The sequence below is a fragment of the Lygodium microphyllum genome, chromosome 23 (assembly GCF_053477565.2).
Source record: "Lygodium microphyllum isolate KBCC chromosome 23, Lygodium_microphyllum_v1.1.10, whole genome shotgun sequence".
NCBI classification, from domain to species: Eukaryota; Viridiplantae; Streptophyta; class Polypodiopsida; order Schizaeales; family Lygodiaceae; genus Lygodium; species Lygodium microphyllum.
The window spans coordinates 64,168,108-64,189,549 of NC_141157.1; the positions used below are offsets into that span (position 1 = coordinate 64,168,108).

At 40.0% G+C, this 21,442-nt stretch overlaps 1 protein-coding gene across 6 annotated transcripts; it reads right to left on the reverse strand.

Annotated features, from left to right (window-relative positions):
• Positions 1-417: 417 nt before the first annotated feature.
• On the reverse strand, positions 418-16,913 carry LOC148016268 (uncharacterized). Of its 6 annotated transcripts, none has more exons than XR_015688120.1 (10): positions 16,269-16,911; positions 15,343-15,487; positions 3,010-3,166; positions 2,486-2,889; positions 2,203-2,290; positions 1,976-2,128; positions 1,768-1,889; positions 1,570-1,605; positions 798-896; positions 496-627 (listed from the first exon to the last, which is right to left on the reverse strand). XR_015688120.1 is itself a non-coding variant. In XM_087664395.1 (9 exons), the coding sequence occupies exons 1-9, from the start codon at positions 16,744-16,746 to the stop codon at positions 453-455; spliced, it is 1,758 nt and encodes a 585-aa protein (XP_087520521.1). In that variant the 5' UTR covers positions 16,747-16,913; the 3' UTR covers positions 418-452. The 6 variants fall into 6 exon arrangements, 4 of the variants coding, with proteins under 4 accessions (XP_087520521.1, XP_087520522.1, XP_087520520.1 ...); XR_015688121.1 differs by having other exon boundaries at positions 505-627; positions 759-896; positions 16,269-16,912; XM_087664395.1 differs by lacking the exon at positions 798-896 and having other exon boundaries at positions 418-627; positions 16,269-16,913.
• Between the last annotated feature and the right edge of the window lie 4,529 nt (positions 16,914-21,442).

Below are 21,442 nucleotides of genomic sequence, written 5' to 3' on the forward strand. Positions count from 1 at the left end.
TAGATATATATTAAAATATATAAAATTCACATTATATTATGAACTTATTTATGAGATAAGTAAAAATATACAAGTATGTGGATACATAGATATAGATTAGACTGATAACATATCAAACAAAAGATCTACCAAATGATTCATATTTTTCTTAATAGTGCAACGATTACATAAAGCGACAAAAAGCAACCTACAATTGCTTTATCGAGTACAAATGTGAAATATAGAGATAGTACTATGACGACATATAATGTGATATGGTTACAAAAGTTATTGGATGATTTGAATGTACAAGGAGATGATACAATTGTCATCCACTATGACAACATTAACATACAACAAGCTAAAAATCCAATGTTCCACGCTAAAATAAAATACATTGAAATATACTACCACTTTGTAGAAGAGAATGTACTTACAGAAGAGATTGACTTGATATATATCAATACACGAGATCAAATAGCTGACATTTTCATAGACATTGGATACAAAAAATTTAAAAAAGTTCCCACCACGCAATTCTTAACATCAATGTCCAAGTCTAAATAGGGATCAAAACCCAGTCCAGGTAAAGATGGCATATGTACCATGGCACCTTGAAATCTTTCAAAAAGCCAGAAATATCTTGGGCTGACCAATGAAAACCAGCAAAGATTGTTAATGCTTCGCAAGAGTTTGCCATCACATAATACACCAATCAGACAATGCCAACAGAAAAACTATTTTATGTCTCAGTAAGAGCTTGCCAACATATAATATACCAATCAAACGCCACCAAAGGAAGAGTCTGTTTACAGCACCTAGGTACCACCACCTACTGTGGCACTTATTCATATCCAAAAGCTTGTTAAGTCTGCCACATGCCTTCAACAAATCCACACTATAGGCTTCTTACATATCTATTGAAACACATACCAAGCCGTTAGGTACAACAAACAGAGAAAGAATAGAGTTTATTACCAACAATATAGCAATAAGGTATCTTAACATACTAAACAACAGGAAATTTGGGCTATTAGATTTTACAGATGAGCTCAATTATGTGATCCATGTAAGATATGAATTGTGGTCCTCGAGATTTGTCTATAGAAGTCAGATTTTGATCAGGACCTTGGAATCTAAATAAAGCCCCAGATAGATGGGGCATAACCATACATTTTTTCTCCGTGCAAGCGGACTGAACTGGTTGAACTGAATGCTACTGATTCAGACTACTTATGCTCACCGCTATACTTTTAGGATCCACAATGATACTCCTTAATCGTTTCCCATAATGGACACTATCTTTAACTGTACTAGCTGAAGAATTATTTTGCTCCACAGGTTGGGTCAAAAGGATAGAGTCACCATCCAGAACCCATCTCTCCATGTCCTGAAATTGTTCGTCAATTTTGTTACCAATATATTGCTCCGCTGTAGCTGGAGACATAGAATCACCATCTAGCAGCCATCTTCCCACCTCACTGGTGTGTGAACCCCTCAATATGTTGCCAGGCCTGCTTATTATTCATGCAGAGGATTAGTTAATTTTTCTGTAGTTTTACTTTGTCCAGGGGAAGAGAAGAGACGTACCTGTGATGATCATAATCCCTCTCTTTTACCCGCCCACTGAAAACAAACAAGGGCAGCAGCTCAACCACCAAACAAGCTCCTTCAAAATGCAGCTTCATCAAACATAAAGTTAACACTTTACACAGCCAAGTCTCACTTCATTTCCCCACTCATGCTGATACCAACGAGCTGCAAAATAGCAGGGCCAAATGAGCTTACACATTTCTATGTAATGTGGCCTCTGCCTTGCCATCCTTTCTTCTGATATCGTCAGACTCGCTGCTATCCAGTTTCTCCACCCTACCATGCCTTCTATGCTCTTGCACCCCAGCTTCCTGATACTGAAATTAATCCAAGAAAGATTATTTTCAAAAGCAGCTTAATAATATTAATTATTGACAAACACACTTCTCTAAAGCATTTCCACCTTGAGCTGCCAACTCTCTGTGTCATCAATGTCAGACAATCTTTGTTTTTCCTTTCTCTCTTTGGCATATTCAGTGATACTTTCATCCTTTGGAACGTGACTTCTTCTTTTACTCTCATTGGCTTTTTGCTCTCCACTCCTCAATCTTCTTTCCTGAAACAGTTACCATGTCTTCGTAAGATGTTTATCTGAGCCTGTTCCTTGTGAAACATACCTGTAACTCGTACCTCTATTAAATGTGCAGACTCTTTCTGCCTTCGCATTTCTTCCTTGGCTATGGCCAACTCACTATCCTGCTTTCGTTTCTCTTCCTCCCTATCAGCACATGATTCTGCCTTGTCAAGACGAACACCATAGCCAAATCCTAGGTGTTACATCAATACCACTCCCTCAGAAAACACAAAAAGAAGAAACAAATAAACCAAACCCCAATCAGCAGAAGCCAAAACGGGTGCAACTGCAATTACCCAAACAAGGCATGGGTCCTCCTCTAAGCTGTGTATAGCATACCTCAGCCTGGCTTGATGTAACTTTCTCATATTTTCCTGTTCCAACTCCAGTTGCTCTAGCCGTTCTCTCTCCAATTTTTCACGTTCCAACCTCAACTGCTCCAGTCGTGCTCTCTCTAACTTTTCCTGTTCCAATCTCAATTGCTCTAGCCGCTCGCTCTCCAATTTTTCCTGCTCCAACCTCAATTGTTCAAGACGCTCCTTCTCCATCTTTTCATGTTCCAATCGGGCAAGCTCAGCCTGCCGATGAGCAATCTCAGCCTGTCGTGCCTCCATGATAAGTTGTCGCCGCCGCATTTCTTCAAAATTGTCTTTCTCAAACTTTCTTCTTCTGATGTTCGCCTCCGTAAAATAGCCATCCTTATCCCAGCTTACCTCATAATTAGCCTTAAAAGGAGAGCCTTCCTGATTCAGAAGCAGTACAAGACATAAATAAATAAGTTGACAAACTGCACTCAATGCTCCAAGCCAAGAGCCACTCTTATTTACCCCAGAAATACATATCAATAGCAGTAGTTAACTTACCCTGACCATTGAGCGGCCACAGAATGCTTTCATAGCATTATAGAAACCAGAATACTGTTCAAACTGTACCCATACATGACAAGAAAAGGCTTTCACAATGCCCTTATCAAGTCCATGAGCAACACTTCCTAAGTCGTCTTCTTTAATATCAAGATTCCTGCCAAGAATAACAGAGTTTCAGAACTTGTTCATCAATTCCACTAAGGAATTTCTATCACATATAGCCACAAAAGTTAGGTCACAATCACCATTCCCTATTTCTACCTATATTTGACATAATGTCAAGCTTTCATAATGGAGCCTCTTGTGGTTCACTCCTCTTCATTGTACATGCTTATGCTCGGTCTCTTTCATGTTTATTACAATTTTGTTTTAGAACCCAATTGGCACCAAAAACCTGGTGCCACTTGCAATATTCTTTAGATTGTATTCCCAAGATCTTGTAATACAACTAAGAACAGGTTCGAATCCATGAGACAATGGAAAGCTTTGTCACAAACTCGAGATACACCATTGACTCCCCACTTCTTCTATTGATCAAGCCAATCCTCTTGCAAAGTCTGGAACAAATGGCTGGCCAGAACAATAGCACCAAAATCCCCAAGTTTGCCCCTTGATTTGAAGTGCTGGCAGGAAGAAATTGGGTCTTCTTCACTTGCATGCAAGTCACCCTTGCCACGAATGGGGAATTCTTCGTAGATTTGCTGTAGATTTTCAGATTGCCAGTAAATCCCCCCTTACCCATGGCTGAGATACAATTGCACCACAGCCCAAGACAGCTAAAACCCTAACTACAGCTGCAATGAGGTCTGAATCAGCAAATCAAAGCTGATATCCTTCAAATTTGCTGGGATAGAAGGAAAAACTGCAGTAAAGAGACAACTTCTTCGCATCAAGACTAAGAGGAAGTAGTAACCAGCAGTTTCCTGCTGTTCAAGAGCCTAGATCAGGTCAGCAGCTGCCAGATAGGCTCAAGAAGCTGTCACCTGCAGCCTGGAAAGCCAAAACTCGGTTGCCTGCTGCAAATTGGTCTTTCCCTGCTGTGCAGAACTCTAGGAAAGCAGTTGCCTGCATCACCAGCCCATTTTCTATCCAGCTAGCCCAGAACGGTCCTTCCCAACTGTCACAGCCTTGCAAGGCATGTCCTTGCAGGTCTATCCATGCATAACTCATCCCCTAGAACTGAATTTCCAGCCATTGATTCATTTTCGGAAATTCAAAATTACTTGTCCTTGCCCCAAAATCCCCCATTGCCCATCCATATCTAATATCCTAAGCCCTTTTGGACTTGTCACCTTAGTCCTTGGAATCAAATGTTTTAATTCTCTAACCCCCATGACACCAAAAGTCATTTCCAAGGGCACATTGAATGCCTAGAATCCAAATTTGACACCAAGCACCCATTGGCACTTGTCCATCACAACTTCTACCAATGCCCCCCATTGCTCAAGCTAGGGTTTGATTGTCATCATGCCCACAATTTAACCTGCATTACATGTGCATCTCACATGTGCATAGCTTAATTGTTCCAAAGAAATAAGTTAAACATTAATGCCCCCATGAGACCACCTCATTTTATTGCACTTTAAATAAAAGGCGACTTCCTATCATCAAGCATTTGGATTGTTGCACAATGGATGTTCCAATGAAATAGAGAGATCGTCTAGTCTAGACTCCTAAGGCACAAGTGAAGCTTTTATCCCAACCTAGACCACCTTCAACACTATATTTTGAGTGGTAAAATAGTATATCAGCCCTGTTAGACTTGTTAGGAATTATTATGTCTTGTTTGGTTATCTCCTGCCTATGAGCCTCAGTCTGAGTCAAACAAGGACATTAGGAGCTTGGACAAGAAATTGATCCATTAGTTTATTTGTCCCAAACCTTGTTGAGCTAAAGATGCACTACAAGCTAATTAGCTCTCTTTAAAACAACCCCATAAGCAAAACCCTAATTTGAGAGGATCCTTCTACATCTATAAATAGTCTCGCTACCCACCATTCAACCTATCCTTGCTTTGCAAGTCACATCACTCCTCACCCTCTCTATTGTTGTTGGTGCCCTATTTCCAACCAACAACCATCACCATCTACTATCCAACCATCATCAACTGCAAACCTCCACATGGCGCATGTCCATTGCTGCTAGCAATGGTTTCCAACTGTTGGTGACTGCATTTACTACCCCAAACAGCAGCATTTACTGCTGCAGTTGGCTGCCCCACTGATCAGCCTCATCCCCCACATCAGCCAGCTTGCGTTTTGTGCAACACACGCTCGTACAACATTCAACACGCTTCTCTTAGCTGGTATCCTGTTGTTTGCAACCTTAGTGATCAGTTTCCAGCTTCTAAACAGAGGTGAAGTGCTGCATTTACCAGATTTCAGCCTCTAGACAGCTGCATTTTGGTGACCAACCTGCTGCCCTTCCATATTCAGCACTCTTTCAACTCCAACTAGTGGTTACAGCACTCGGGATCCATCTCCAATGGACGTCACACTCGGACTACATTGCTTTGTCTTCAAGCATTCTATACACTCTTTCTTTCATTTACAACATTGATTCAATCACTTCAGAGTTCTCTTTCTTCCTCTACTTGTATTTGTGTTTTGCATTTTGTGTTTAGGGTTTTGCAATATTGTAGGAGTTATTGATTTTTAGTCGTGTTCGTACATTTTATATTTTCTCACTACAAACCCTAACGTATCTTCACACTCCTTTGAGGTGGAGATTCATCCCTGCATTTGTCACTACTCCGTTTCATTCTATGCAGGCATTTATTGCCATGGGCAGGGGAGATTTTATCAAGCAAAAAGGCAGCATTCAATGCATTGCAACTGGCAATTATTACATTATTTGCTGGTCTGATCTGCATTATTTGCTGGTCTCATCTGCATAATTTGCTGATCTAAACTGCAAGTCTGTTTCAGCATTTACACCTACTTATAAATGTTCTCCCTCTCCACCTGAAACCGGTCTATGACTCACATAAAGCAGTAGTTCCTTCAATTTAACACCTGGTCTTTACACACACACACACAAGCACAGACCTCACTCCCTCGCTCAACACCAGATTGGCCCTGAAGACCGGCGCCCCTCTCAGTATTTCTTTATCAATTAAAAGATGGAAAATTACAAAAAAGATAATGTTCCAAAATACATAACCTGTGAACAGTTGGTTTTCATCTCTTCTGAGTAAATCCCAGCTCCATAAGAACAGTACAGCATGTCCAAATCAACATCCCTTTTAGGAAAGCATTTTCTACAGATTCACTGTTCTTACTGTCTAGCATGTCCTGAATTCACTGTTCTTATATGTCCAAGGTTCACTGTTCTTACTGTCCACCACACTGTTCTTACTGTTTAGCATGTGACCAAAACTCAATGATTCGTGTGCAAAGTTACAGTCTACAAATCTCTGAATTCACTATTCTTACTGTCCAGCATATCCTGCATTTTCTGTGACCAATACTCAATGATTCATGTGCAGAATTTCAAAGAAAACACAGAATTGTACCTTCGATGGAATCAGCCCATCATGCGAAGCATTTCCTCTGAGAATAGAGAGAGAGTTTATCAGAGGGAGCAAGCTCTACCTCCGTACTCGAGTCAGAGACGTAGAAGTACTCTCCATAGCTGATTTTCTTGCAGCAATCTACCCTCAGCTCCTCAAAACTTCATTCTCCCATCTGCCCGTTATGCCTATTACGTTTTTTTTATGCTCTCTCTCTCTTTTGGGAATTTGTGCCATATGGCATACATGTAACAATTTTCCCGTTTAAACCTTCTGGTCTAATTCTCCATGATTGGTGCAAATTTTGACCCCAGCACTGACCAGAGAATTAATCCTCGTGCAAAAAAACGAAGATAATGATGCGAACAGATTCTAAGGTCCAAAAATAGTAACTCCCTAAATTTTAGGGATGGTGACCCCTGCATTCCTCAAGTTGTTCTGAGCAACTTTTATCATTGTGACCACATCAAAAAGTGTAATGTGACTCAGTTACGGTGACTTTTATTTCGTAAGTATTCTCACATGTGCATCTTTTGTCTTGGCCAAGCTCATTGTCCTGCACCATCTCCAATGGCTAAGCACACAGTCCCAAACGATTGGCATTCTATTCTTCAGTGCCTACTCAATATGGAACCGGTCCTAAGGCTCAGACAAACCATTAGTCCAATTTGTCCCAATGGCTACCTCTTCTAGCCACGCAAAGATCCCGGCTTATTACAAGAGAACTCAAGGGGTAAGAAGCAACAGCAACAAAAGAAAAGAAAAATCAAATATTTACATAAGTAAATAAGAAAAGCAACTGTAAAAAGTATCACCACCTAGTGACACCACCAATCATATATTTTGTCACTCTCATTTTCAGTGCTAGCCCTCATCATCATCTTTATCTCCTACCTCTATCTAACACCCCGACTAACACTCCATGTTGCATATAGGCACTGATTGAAACCAGCATTGTATCATTCAGATTTCCATCAGATTTGTTCCTTCATTCCACTATGCTCCTCTTGTCTCCTTTTGTGTTCACCCATGTTCATTGTTTTTTTCTATTGCGCACTCTCCATGTTATCATTCGCCCCAGTGGGAGATGAAGCTGATTGAAGAAAAGTCTTCTATTGTACTATGCTTTGTTGGGTGGAATCATTAGTGAAACCAACCTTCCTTCCATGGATGGGTGGTAATTCCCTGATTACAACTTAGTTACAACGATAACATTTATTAAAAAAACTGAGAAATGTAAATTAACTTACAATCTTGGACAATGGACATCCTATTGGCCCTAAAATTGGCACCCCTTTTAATATTTCTTTAACTTAATTGAAGAAGAAGTTGATATACAATGGGATTCTCCCAATCCCTTTCAGTATTCAAACTCCCCTTGCTGTCCAAAATGACCAGCAAGTCTTCAATCTAATTTGCCCCTTGATTTAGGCAGTCAATTGGCCTTCATCTACTTTGATAGAGATGAAAAACCCCCCAAATTCATTGATTTTTTAGTCCCTCCACCTGAATTTGACTGAAAATAACTTTAGCCCTATTGAATCCAAGTCTTGGAGTTTCCAATTTCTGACGCGCTTCTCGAGGTTACTGCTAAACCCTAATTCCTATTGTAGATTAGGACTTACAACAGAGAAATCTGAAATTTCTCAGCCTCTCATGATCTCAATGCTGTAATCTTCAAAGCAAGGCTATAGAAAGACTCCAACATGAGAGAGAATGCTGAAATCTGAAATTTCTCAGCCTCTGGTGATCTCAATGATGTAATCTTTAGAGCAAGACTGTAGAAAGGCTAGGAGATGAGAGAGAATGCTGAGGAGAGAAAATTCAGACTTTATTCGCGAAGAACTAAAGAAAATCAGTCATTAACTGCTGTTGCCCTATCTCAATAGCTTCTAGATGCAAAGAACTGAAGAAAATCAGTCATTTACTATTGTTGCCCTATCTCAACAACCTATAGATGATGTCATGTACTATTGATTGGTCTTCTCCTGCCCCTGCCTGCCTCAGAAGGCCCTCCAATGGCTGCAAATTAAACCAATAGCATCTCCTCCCTCTCTCTTGCACGCTGAATGTACTAAAGTGTCTCTCTCCAACCTCTAAAGACGTTTTTCAGCCTTGCATGGGCATTTTTGACAAGTGACAACCTTTTCGAATGGTTTTTTTAACATTATTCATAATTAAATATTAATTTTCAGTCTTTGAATACTGAAAATTAATCTAATAATTATTTTAGTGAAATAATCTGACTAGCCAATAATTAAATTGGCTAGGCAACTTCCACTCCGGAGTGTCTCCACGCCATCTTTGACCATCAAATTGGTGTTAGGTACCATTAAATGCCGCTTCTCTAGTGTCACCAACTGACACTTATGGCCAAATACCAAATACCACCAAGTACATATGCAACAAAACTTATAGCAACTTTTGTCTTTGACAATCCGTGATTTTCTCGGGTCTCGGGCTCGTAAATTTACTCCAACCCCAGTTACACCTCACATGTACAACATTTGCTTAAGCGTGTGATTAAAAATTAAACCACATATTAAGTGAGGTTTCAAAAATACATGTCTTCATGACAGCCCTCACCAAATCAAGAGATTGAGTAGTATCCTGGCAATGAAACCATGAAACCAACCTTCTTTCCGTGGATGGGTCGTAATTCCCTAATTATAACTTAGTAAGAACAATAACATTTATTACAAAATTGAGATATGCAAATTAACTTACAATCTTGGACAATAGACACCATGTTGACCCCAAAACTAGCGCCCCTTTCAATATTTCTTTAACTTAATTGAAGAAGAAGTTGATGTATAATGGGATTCTCCCAATCCCTTTAAATATTCCAACTTCCCTTGCTGTCCAAAATAACCAGCAAGTCTTCAATCTGATTTGCCCTTTGATTCGGGCAGTCAATTGGCCTTCACCCGCCTTGATGGAGATGGAAAATGCCCCAAAATCATTGATTTGCTAATCCCTCCACCTGAATTTAACTGAAAACAGCTTCAGCCCTATTGAATCCAAGTCTTGGAGCTTCCAATTTTTGGCATGTTTCCTGGGGCTACTGCTAAACCCTAATTTTTATAGATTAGGGTTTACAACAAAGAAATCTGAAATTTATCAACCTCTGGTGATCTCAATGTTGTAATCTTCAGACAAGGCTGCAGAAAGACTAGGAGACGAGAGAAAATGTTAAAATCTGAAATTTCTTAAACTCTGGTGATCTCGATGCTGTAACCTTCAGAGAAAGGTTGGGAGATGAGAGAGAATGCTGAGGAGAGAAAGAATTTAAACTTTCTTCGCAAATAACTAAAGAAAACCTGTCATTTACTGCTATTGTCTTGTCTCAACAGCTTGTAGATGCGAAGAACTGAAGAAAATCAATCATTTTCTACTACTGCCCTGTCTCAACAACCTATAGATGCTGTCACCTGCTCTTGATGGGTCTTCTCCTATCCCTGGCTGCCTCAAAAGGTCCTCCAACAGCTGCAAATCAAACTAGCCGCATCTCCTCCCTCTCTCTTGCAGGCTGAATACACTAAAATGCCTCTCTCAAACCTTTAAAGACGTTTTTCAATCTTGCATGGGCATTTTTGACAAGTGACAGTCTTTCCAAATGGTTTTTCTAAAATTATCCACAATTAAATATTAATTTTCAGTCTTTAAATACTGAAAATTAATCTAATAATTATTTTGGTGCCCAAAAAATAATCTGACTAGCCAATAATTAAATTGGCTGGGCAACTTTCATTCGCGAGTGTCTCTGTGCCATCTTTGACCATCAAATTGGCATTAGGTACCATTCAACACCACTTCTCTAGTGTCACCGACTGACACTTATGACCAAATGAATAACCTAGGCCAACAACTTGCACCAGATACCACCAAGAACGTGTGCAGCATAACTTATAGCAACTTTTGTCTTTGATATCCCACGATTTCCTCAGGTTCCAGGCTCGTAATTTACTCAACCCCAGTTACACCTCACATGTGTAACATTTACTTAACCGTATGATTAATAATTTATCAACATATGAAGTAAGGTTTCAAAAATGCATGTCCTCATGACAATTAGCACGTTGGGTGGCCAATTTAGTCTATTGTTTGTCAACTTTGGAGTATTCGTCAACTACCTTTCAATTAGGGTAACTCTTTCCCAGGCTGCATTGGCAGATCTAGTCTTCATAAGCTGCATTTTCTGCCCCAGCTATTTTCTCACCCTACGTTTCTAGCTCTGTACCTTCCAACAGCAGCGTTTTGATCTTCTGCCTTGAATACTCCCCATCCTACCTACTAACATCATCCCAGAACTGCTGCAGGTCCCCTACATGCTGATGTCATCATTATCTGGTCATTTTTCACCAACAGCATTATTTGTTTCTTATTTGCAAGTATCTCTGAAGGACATAGATGGCAAACTATTAGAATTTGCAAGATCGTGTGGATCGGGACACCAAGAAGACTGGAGTTCCAACCACCATGACCATGAGTATCATCTATTAAGTTCAAGATAGAGATCGTGATGCAAATCAACACCTTCCATAGCTTTCAGTCCACGATTGGCAATCATGGCACCACCTACTCACATGGCAGTCCTACCCCCTCTCCCTAATTTCAAAAAGCTAGATGGGACAAAATATTCTCTTTGGTTGTGCAAGGTCACATGCATCCTCAGCTATTACGCTTTTATCAAGTATGATGTCGTCTATACGAGTCTTCTAACCTCTTGTGGTCGAGATATTATCACTTGGAAGGAGCTAGAATCAGAGTCACTATCTGACTCTAATATTGATACAAACATGGTCCTAGAGAGTTTTAACGTTCCACATGTAAACCCTAATTTGGGAGGCTCAAAACTTACTATAATAGACAGCCTGCCCTTCCACTCAATCCAATCTCATTTTTGCAATTTGCAAATGTTGGAGTTTCGCTGTCCACACCCCATTTGCGGAGGATATCTCAACCAAAGCTGCCCATCATCATCTTCTCTACCTTCTAGCACCTATCTGCCAACCTTCCTTTGCAAACTACTATCCACATTAGCTGTCACCTGCTGTCAACCAGTCCCAAAATTTGTGTTTGCTGCTGGTGGCCTGTCTACTATGTGCGGCACCTATACGAAAGCTGTCGCCTACTGTGGGCGACCCCCCATCTGGCTGTGTTTTAATCCTACCTGCTCATCTTCATCAAAAAACTTGTGTTTTTCTCCTCCACGCATCCACTAAGCTGCCACGACATCTCCGTCTACGTTTGCTGTTTTTCTCTCTCTTCTGCCAATCTAACACAAGTCTGGCATCCACATTGCTACGTTTGCTGCTGCTAGGTGTCTTCGAAGGCTACCTTGCTGCATTTCATGATCCATCAAAGTATGACACATCTCCAACTCATATCCTCTACCCTGGTCCTCGAGATATGCACATTCAAGAGTCAGTATTCATTCATTGCATAGTATGTTTGTTGCATGGCATTGTATTATTCAAATTCATTCAATTTCTTATTCATTGTGTTCATTGTCTTTGAGTTACCCTAACCCTAACCATATTTCGTTATCAGTTTGTGCTTTGTCGCACAATTGTATTTGTGTTTTTGTATTAGGGTATTTCTTTACATGGTAGGTTCTCTTTGAAGAAACCTAAGCCTTTGATTTGAAAACTCTCCGCAAAAGCAAGAACAGCAGGAAGGCAAGATGACTTTGAATACTTTATCACCGCTTCACACTCTCGAGCCAAATCCATCCAAAAACGAGCAGGAGTGAGTCTCACAACTTGGCCCCTAAAGTTCCAACATGGCTGAAGAAACATTGAACTACCATGGAGTCCAAAGACCCTATGAGATCTCTAGAGTTATATACGATCTTATCCTTATGCATCAAGCTCAACAACAACTTGAAGGTAAATCCGAGTTTTAAAAATTTGGTACACCGGTCTAATGATTTTACAAGAAGGACAGAAGCTCCAAAAGGGACTGGTCATTATATTGTGGAAACAAGCATGGAGTACAAACTAGACACTTCTCTACCTCTCTCATTTACACCCACACCATTCACTTCTCTACCGCGCTCATCTATGCTATTCACAATTGTACCATCATTCACTCCAATGCCATGTACACAATTCCATACTACTCAATCTTTTGATTCCACTTCCTCTTTTCCATAAAATTTTGGTGATTCTCATGAAGGTGTTAGGTGTAAAGGCCCTTTATGCTCTCCCGACTCCCATGTATATATTACTTCACACGTGAACTCACCCTAGCGGTTGTAAGTGTATCGTACCCTAAGTATAAATACATTCTTTTATTCTTTGTGTGTACCACACTCGTACACACTTATCCGTCGACTCACTCTCACATTCTCTCACTGTTCAATACTATTGAGCACCTCGACTAATGTGTATGCCCTCTCTCCCTACTTCCGCTTCTACTCAACAAATTGGTATCAGAGCAACACGGTGCAAAGCGGCAGTCACTGCAAACAGTGCAGTTGTCGTAATTGGGAGCATGTAACAGGCGCAGCCGACAACTGCAGCCTGTAGTTGTAGGCAATCGGACAGTGACAATCGCCAGGCCTAGACGACATGTTGGCAAGTAGTGCAGGCATTAGATGGGGCAAGCGATAGGTCGGACGGCAAGTCGAAGTGGGGTAAGTCGAAACCTGCTCGTGACCAAGACCAGCGCGACGTGATCTGCGTATGGCCACATGAATGCAACCCGAAGCGACATCATATGGGCAATGCATGACAGGCTGACAAGGCTAGAAGGACAGGACGGGACGGGCAGGTCAACGTTCAAAAAAAAAACCTGAATTTTTTTTTAGTTTCCTTTCCCCTCTACCAAGTGTTCACACATACAAGCACAGAGTACAAATCTATGCAAATCTATTTCTCAAAATTTGGAGCTTTTCCCAGATTTAGTGCCAGACACATGATTCAGTGATTCCTGACCCATGAATTGCAGACATTGAGTACACAAGTCTTGGAAATTTTGGGGATTTTCCGATTCAAGTGAAATTTTCGCTTGGTTGGGTCAATTTCTTGAAAATTTATGCACTTTTGGACCTCGAAAATTGAGGCTTTTGCAAAATTGGTGGAATTTCTGCAATATTTACCCGTACTTGATGCTCGGGAAGATGTATTGATGCAATTGAAGCAGATTCACTGCAAAAATTTTAGGGTTTTTCACATTGGTGATGTATTTTGAGTCGATTTGAGATTGGACAGTGAAATTTGCAGCAGATTCACTGCTGAGTGGGAGTTTTGGATGCTTCAAATGTTGAAAAAGGGCAGCTTCTCTTGGTATATGTATTGCTGAATACTCACTATGCAATGAAACAGTGGTAAATACAGCATTTGGGTCATTGCATTTGGGTATTATGGTGATGTATTACTAAAGTGGAGATGTCTTTAATGAAAATGTATCAAATTTGATTCATGAATATGCTATAATCAGTACTTGAGACTGAAATTGCAGCTAAACATCTTCTTTTTAGACACCTTGGAAGTACAAGAGCATGTACTTGCTGTTACAATTCAGCAACCTTGCTATTGGCTGAAAGCATTCAGCCTCTTATTGCAGTTGTGTATTGCTGAAGATGGCTGGCAATGCATCTACATCTGACACAAAGAATCTCTTTGAGATTCGTAAATTCAATGGAAATGGTTTTGATCTTTGGAAAGATCGTATGCAAGGTATACTCTTTCTAAAGGATTGTGATGATGCTTTAGCAGAACATAAACCTATTGCTTTGTCAAATGAGGATTGGACTAAAATGAACAAAAAGGCCATTACTTACATTAAAACGGCCATTACTTCCATTCTTTCTCCTTTGGTCTTCTATTACATCTAGGATCTAAGAGAGGGGGTTAGAAGTCTTGCTTATCATCTTTTGCCTATAACCCTCAGTCTGAGTCAAATGACATTAGGAGCTTTGACAATGTATTTGTCCATCAGTTTGTTTGTCCAAAACATTCAGATTTGTCCTTACATTTGCCGCCTAGCAGCCCATTTTCTCTCATTGCTGACAGGCATTTATTGCAATTTTCCATGAGCAGGGCGGATTTCATCAGACAGACAAGCAGCATTTAGTGCATTGCAGTTAGCATTTATTGCTTTATTTACTGGTCTGACCTGCACTAAATGCAGGTTGGCCAATTTCAACATTTAGGCCTATTTATACCTGTCCTACTTCTTCACCAAACATTCAATCAGTCTCTCATTTTCAGTGCCAGCATCATCATCTTCATATCCTGCCTCATCTGGCTTCCTCACTAACACTCCGCGCTGCATGTAGGGCTGACTGAGACCAGCCTTGTATCATTCATATTTCTGTCCATTTAATTCATCCATTCCATTATGTTCCTCGTCTCCGCCTCATTCACTCCGTGTTTATTGTTCCTTTCTGCTGCACACTCTCACACAAACTGTAGCCTCTTGGTTTATTTGGTACCACACATGTTTATCCTGTAGGACCTTGGTTAATCCAGTTAACCTGCTTTAAATTAGCCTATGATGAGACTTATCACATTGGGGGTCCGTCAAAGATTTCCATAGACATGTGGATATAATCAGTTGTTGAAACCAAATTCATTGAATTTGACCTGCACAGTATCGATCATTTAGGGCATAAGAAATCATGGCATGAAAGTCACGGACTTGTCCTGGAGATATCTGTGCATTATTACATGCAAAGCAGAGGCAAAGTTGCACACAAACATTGCCCAAAAGAATCGTAAATAAAATTTATGAAATAGCTGCACAATAGTGACTATCAATGAGAAAAATCACAACCCAAGCAGTATCCCTGAGTATTTAAAATAGCCTACCTTATTGCACCAAAATGAGATAATATCGTATGGGTCACCAACACAGATGCCTTGGAAGAGACTCGAGGTTCTGCAAACCAACGTGCAGGAATACCCCTTAAAATTAATGTATCTGGACGATTGACAGAATTTTCAATGCGATCATCTGCAAGGATACATAGAGAAACCACTGAGAATCAAACAAAATATCGACCTCCACTCTATTGAACCCAAAAGAAACATTCCTATTCCCAACTTGCAAGTGGCATAACATGGGCATTATGATACACAAGCACACCTAGACACCGGTATGTGAGCAGAAGAAGATGAAAGGTCCATGAAATTTACACTCAAGCACCTTGCAAACATAAGAAAGCACATATACACATGTAACTATCTGTGCAAACCACGATTATAGAAGTTACATGTTCAGTCTGCAAATAACTGAAACACCGTCTTGTGGTCTATCACTGGAATTATAATGATTCGAATCCATTGCCTGTGTATGCAGACATTTCATCTCTAGTTGTAGCTCACTAAAAGGCATTGTCCGAATTCAATCAAGTTAGAACAATTGTTATCAATGCTTAATCTCTTGAAATCAATGCTTGACTGGAAAAAGAGTGTGCTGAGCCAAAGACAAAGACAAAGTTCCACTTTCCAACTGTCATAATGGTGTGCAACAGTTAATAATACAGAATTTGTTCTGTATCAATGCCCCTCTTTTCTAGTGCACCAATAAGACACTTGTTTCTTTCTGCTCCTTTCTTGGTGATCATAGAGGGGTGTGAAATCCTTCACTGCTGGTGCAATGGTCACTACGGCAAGAAATTGGTGGCATTGATTACCTTTGCTCCCTTGACAAACTTCTAAACAGAACAAACTTGCCAGCAGACATGCTTATGCTTAAAAGACTAAGAAACTCAGGAATAAGGCTGAATTCGAACCCGGTTGCACAGGGCCCTGATATGTGCGCCATGACAGTTTCAATGAATTGAAATCATCGCTGTCATCTGTGTGAGAATGGCATTTGAGCTTCAAGCCGGCGATCGAGAGCTCTACGCCGGTGAGTTTACCAACTACGATGGCACTCTTCCTCCTGAGGAAGGACTCAGCATCCCCCTGCAATTTTTCTCCTCCTCCCCCCTTGATGGCCTGCACGTCCCACAAATAAAGACAACCTGTGGCAACAGGCTCGCCGCGGCGACATTTGTGCAAGTCCTTCACGCTGCTGACAGAGAGATCATTGTCTGCGATGGAGATGGCGAGGGCGTCCTCGACAAAGGCCTTGAGGGACTGCTTGAGCTGCCAATCGTCGATGGGCTTGACGGAGAGGTCTGATCGGGCGACGGAGAGGAGAATGCGCACGCGCGGCACGAGGGAGAGCCCGTGGCCAAGGTGGATTGTCTCGGTAGAAGAATCCATGGGCAGAGATATTAAGAAGAAGAAGAAGAAGAATAAGAAGAAGCCATGAACAGATACTAGTAAGAAGAAGAAGAAGAAATAGCAATACTAAGAAGAAGCCATGGGAGAGAATGGTAGTAAGGCTACTCTACCAGCATGGCAATCTCGAGACCATGGACATTACAAGATATGAAACCTCCCTTCCTCCTCTTTTAACTTTGGTGGAAGTATTTTTCTGGTTTTTCCCCACATTAATAATTGGGACTCTCCAAGTCATGAGAACTTGGCATAAGGAAATATGAGTCAACCTCGCACACAAAAATATGAGTCTTTTCATGAGAAACTATGCTTGCATGGTGAGGAATTTTTCAACTTGGCCTCTATCCTACATGTAGGGCAAGAGAGTAGGGTACCAACAGAAGTAAGTACATTGTATTATCCCCAAAGTACTGAGGACCAATGAGGACAACAAGATGAATGTGGAAAGTTATGTAGCCCATGCAAGAAGATGAATGCAGAAAGCTATGTCACCCGTGCAAGAGGCAAAAGCTATAAACTTCCAAGTTGTTGCAAAGGCATGATTCACAGAGCTACAATCGGTTTGCTATTTTACTACATAGATAAGGTGTGCTCTAATGACAAGTTTAGAAATATAGTTTGTCAAAATTATTATGCTCATTGTTCATTTGTCTAACACAAGTTTTTTGGTAAAGGTCTTTACTGCATGATCCTGAGATCTCTATAGGAAAGAAATGGGATGCTTTCATGCTCAATTGGCTTCAAAAGAAATTATGTCTATCACCTAACCTGATCAGCCAAATTCTCACCTAAGAATGTTCTTCTAATGGAGTTTCTTGTGTGGGGTTATGTTTCCTCTTCCACATGCCATTTTTGAGACAAAGGTACAAAGCTTTAGTTCCTCCCTTTGCAAGGTTCTTTATATTGCACCTCTCTTTTCCAACCCTAAAGATGAGCAAAAAGCATTGCAATCATACGCTCAAACCCTAAAGGTATTCAAGTTTCATGATAACAGGGGCTTTGAGATTATCTACAAGGTCAAGTTCTCACCTTTGCCATATGCATGCCACGTATGCTACGAAAAAATACATTTTGCTAGAGTGTGCCCTAAAAAAAGTGCAAATGCATGAAAGTGTTAGGAAAGATGGTTAGTGTTGGAACGTCCACCACACCTACTCATAAAAGAGGCAAAGGGCATGTCTAAATCTATTAAAGAAAAGCAAGACTAATTTTCTTTGCTTACAAGAAATTAAGCTTGGAACATAAACATGGATAGTTTAGGCTACAAATGTTTTGCTAATTCCAATTGCAAGCAAAGGGGTAGCACCTTGGCTATAAGAGGCTCTCCCAAACCTACAATGTTTTATGCAAATGATGGTGGTGGCATCACAATCAAGAGCTAGTCATCTTCTTTGTGTGTGCATCTAACTCGTCTAGAGCCGAGGTTGCATACTTAGAATGGATAGCAAATAGGTTTGACAAAAAGAAAACAACTTTTTATGGAGATTGGAACATGACTAGTTTTCCTAGTGATAGGTCGCATTGGGCTAGATGTCAAATTAAGACTAAGAAGATCCGAGGGCAATTACTAAATCTTAACTTAGTGAATGTTACAAACCTTGTTGGACATGACATTAGGACTGTAATGTGGCATAATAACTACATGGATAGGTACGTGGAGTGACATGACAGCTTCTATGCAAATGGTTGTTCCCACATATCACATGTGTTGTCCTTGGGGATATTTTGAAAATTGACCATGTTGATGACATGCACGTTGGTTTGTGAGAGAAGGACCTTTTAAGGGCTAACCCCCTTCAAGCTCAATACATTTCTTTAAACATAGAGAATTTATCTGAGACGTGGATACAATTTGGAAGAGCACTTCCTCCCCCATGTTGGAACTTGTTGTCAACTAGAAATTGTGTGCTAGTGCTATTGTTGTCTTCTGTAAGATCTATGGGAGGAATAAAGCTATTGTAGGGAGATCACTTATTGATTCCAATGAGTTTTTCAGAGGCAATATCCTTGACTTGGTCTTCGTCTCTATTCTATGGATGGGTTTCTTCTATGCCTCCTATAGGAAGTTGAAATTTTTGCTAAGATTAATGAGGCTAATATAGTTTCAACTCTTAAGATTAGGGGGGCACAAGTCAGGTAATTGAAGATGAGAGTAGACAAGTGGTCAAAGATAAGGATTTGTTGTAGTATTTCAAAACACATATCTTTCATAATGCATTCTTCCCCTAAATTAATGGAGGGTTATGAGGAGCAGGTCCATAATTTATTAGCTCCCATGGAAGCTAGTATCAAGAGTGATATGGCAGTACTGCTTGATAGGCCTTTTACAAAGGATAAGCTAAAATTTGGTCTTAGCAAAATGAAGAAGGGTCAATGGGGTCTAATGGCATGCTAGTTGATTTCTATTCAGTGGTTTGGGAAGCCTATGAATAGGACATGCACAATCTAATCGAATCTTTTAGGAGCTTATGAGGAAAACCAAGTGCTTATTAAATCGATGCCAAAGAACAAGATAACGAGGAAGTCAGACCACTTCTATAGCCACTAACTATATTGAATATCTCATATAAGTTGATGACTAAGTCAATTAGCATTTAGATTAAAACTAAAGTGTTGAACAATAGGTAATGTGGATTCATTCATTCATTAAAAAAATTCATGATGCTATATTTAACCTTTTATTTGCATCAATCATGCTATGGCTAATGGGGTCATTATTGTGCTATCAATATAGAACTAGATAAGGTGTATGATAGAGTTTGTTGAGATTTAATAATCAAAGTCTTGCAATGGTGTGGTATCATAGTTATGGAGCCTAACTCTATTTAGAAACTTTTGAATACACATGAGGATTTTATTGTTATTGCTAGTTCTATTATTAGTCTAGAGAAAGTTGACTTTTTATTAACATCTTCCTTTAGGGCATATATTTATACAATGGTGAGGTGAAAGGTGGTGTAGGTCCCAAAAAAATCATCCATTGTTAACTTCAATTAAGTGGTCCACTTAGCCTAGAAATGTTTGGATAAAAAGACAAAATCATGCAAAGTGCCGATCAAGAAGTTGGAAAGAGGAAATCAAAATTTCATGAATGTTAGTGGCAAAGAAAACTTTCCTCGTGATGCATGTCGGCACAGAGTGGAGAAGACAAAATCATGCAAAGTGCCAATCAAGAAGTTCAAAAGGGAAAATCAAACTTTCATGAATATTACCCATTGTTGTGTAATGTTGATGCTGCTATATAAGAAGGGGGTGATCAAACCTCTTGTGCTTCTAGATGGTTAGTACCCATGTACTCAACTCTTTGTTGATGATAGCTCTAGCATGATCAATACTAATCTAGGATCTATCCAATGTATGTTGCAAATCTATAATAACTTTGCACCTTTGATTGGCTCCAAAATAAGTAAACCCAAGCGTAAGCTACTATATATTATGGCATTAATGTACAATTATATCTTTTACATATAGTAATAATTATTTAATCACATACATTAATGATTTATCTACTATTATACAAAATTATAATAATAATATAGTTATAAATATTATTTTAAATCAATAATTATACATAATATTAATTAAAATACTAATACATTATTTTGACTTGAGAGAGAGAGAGAGAGAGAGAGAGAGAGAGAGAGAGAGAGAGAGAGAGAGCTCCTCCCCACCTATTTAAGAGAGAGAGCAAGTTTTTAAAAAATGGTAAATTTTATTTTTTTAAAGGAGGAAAAAAGAGAAGGTTTTTGGGGGATGCTAAGTAGATGCCAAGTGGCACCCCTCCAAAAACCTTTCAATAATAAGAGGGATTACCGAAGAAAGGTAGTTCGAGGTGGTTGCTCTAACTAGAAATTCTAAATAGGATATGATAGGCTATGAGGAGACCAAGTTAGGGGGTGGCATACCTTTAGAAGACATACTAGGTGGGATTGCTACTTTACGAATGCAACCACTCGTTGGAAAGGAGGTGTTTCAGTAGTGGTCAAAGAGAGTATTAGTCAATCATTCTTGTGAAGGGAGTGAGCCCTGAAGTGGAAGCATAGAGTGGAAACAAGAGCTATGATGGAAGGAGTAAGAGCAAGAGAGAGAGAGTGATACACAAGATGTGGGAACTCCAATTGCCAAAATGTGTGACCAGCCTTCCCTTTATTCAAATGTCACTGAAAGAATAAAGAATGAAGTGATAGTGATGGGGGCCCACCACTTGTAGTGTACAGGTGTGTGGGTATGGGGGTACTATCAGTGTAACTAATACACGGTTAGCTAGGCATAGATGCCTTTACCCCCAACAACCTCCCACTTAAAGGCGAATGTGTCCCTAGTGAGGAGAGAACAAGAAAAAAGTGACAAAGTACAAATGTACATAAGCACAATGAGATGAGGAAAGACGTCATCTCATCCAATGCCCATCAACTTCCTTAGGAAGGCAAAACGCTCTGCCGAGAGGCTTTTACTAAGTAGATTTACAAGATTCTGGTCAATTGAGATATTGACAAGCTCAATGGACTTGTCCTCAATGACCTTTCGTATAAAGTGGTAATGCACATTAATGCGCTTTGTCTTTGCGTATAGAGACCGAATTCTTGGCCAACTGAATAGCACTCATAGAATCCGAATGTAGTGTAGGGACCACATTAGTATTGCCAAGGTGGCCTAACCAGAGAGTCTCCTTGCAAGC

Excerpts from the sequence above, each read along its gene's own strand:
- LOC148016268 (XM_087664393.1), bottom strand. The coding sequence starts at position 16,746 with ATGGATTCTTCTACCGAGACAATCCACCTTGGCCACGGGCTCTCCCTC. Across the intron at positions 2,890-3,009 it reads GTGGCCGCTCAATGGTCAGG|GAAGGCTCTCCTTTTAAGGC; the intron begins GTAAGTTAACTA and ends CTTCTGAATCAG. Across the intron at positions 2,291-2,485 it reads TTACATCAAGCCAGGCTGAG|GGAGGAAGAGAAACGAAAGC; the intron begins GTATGCTATACA and ends ATGTGCTGATAG.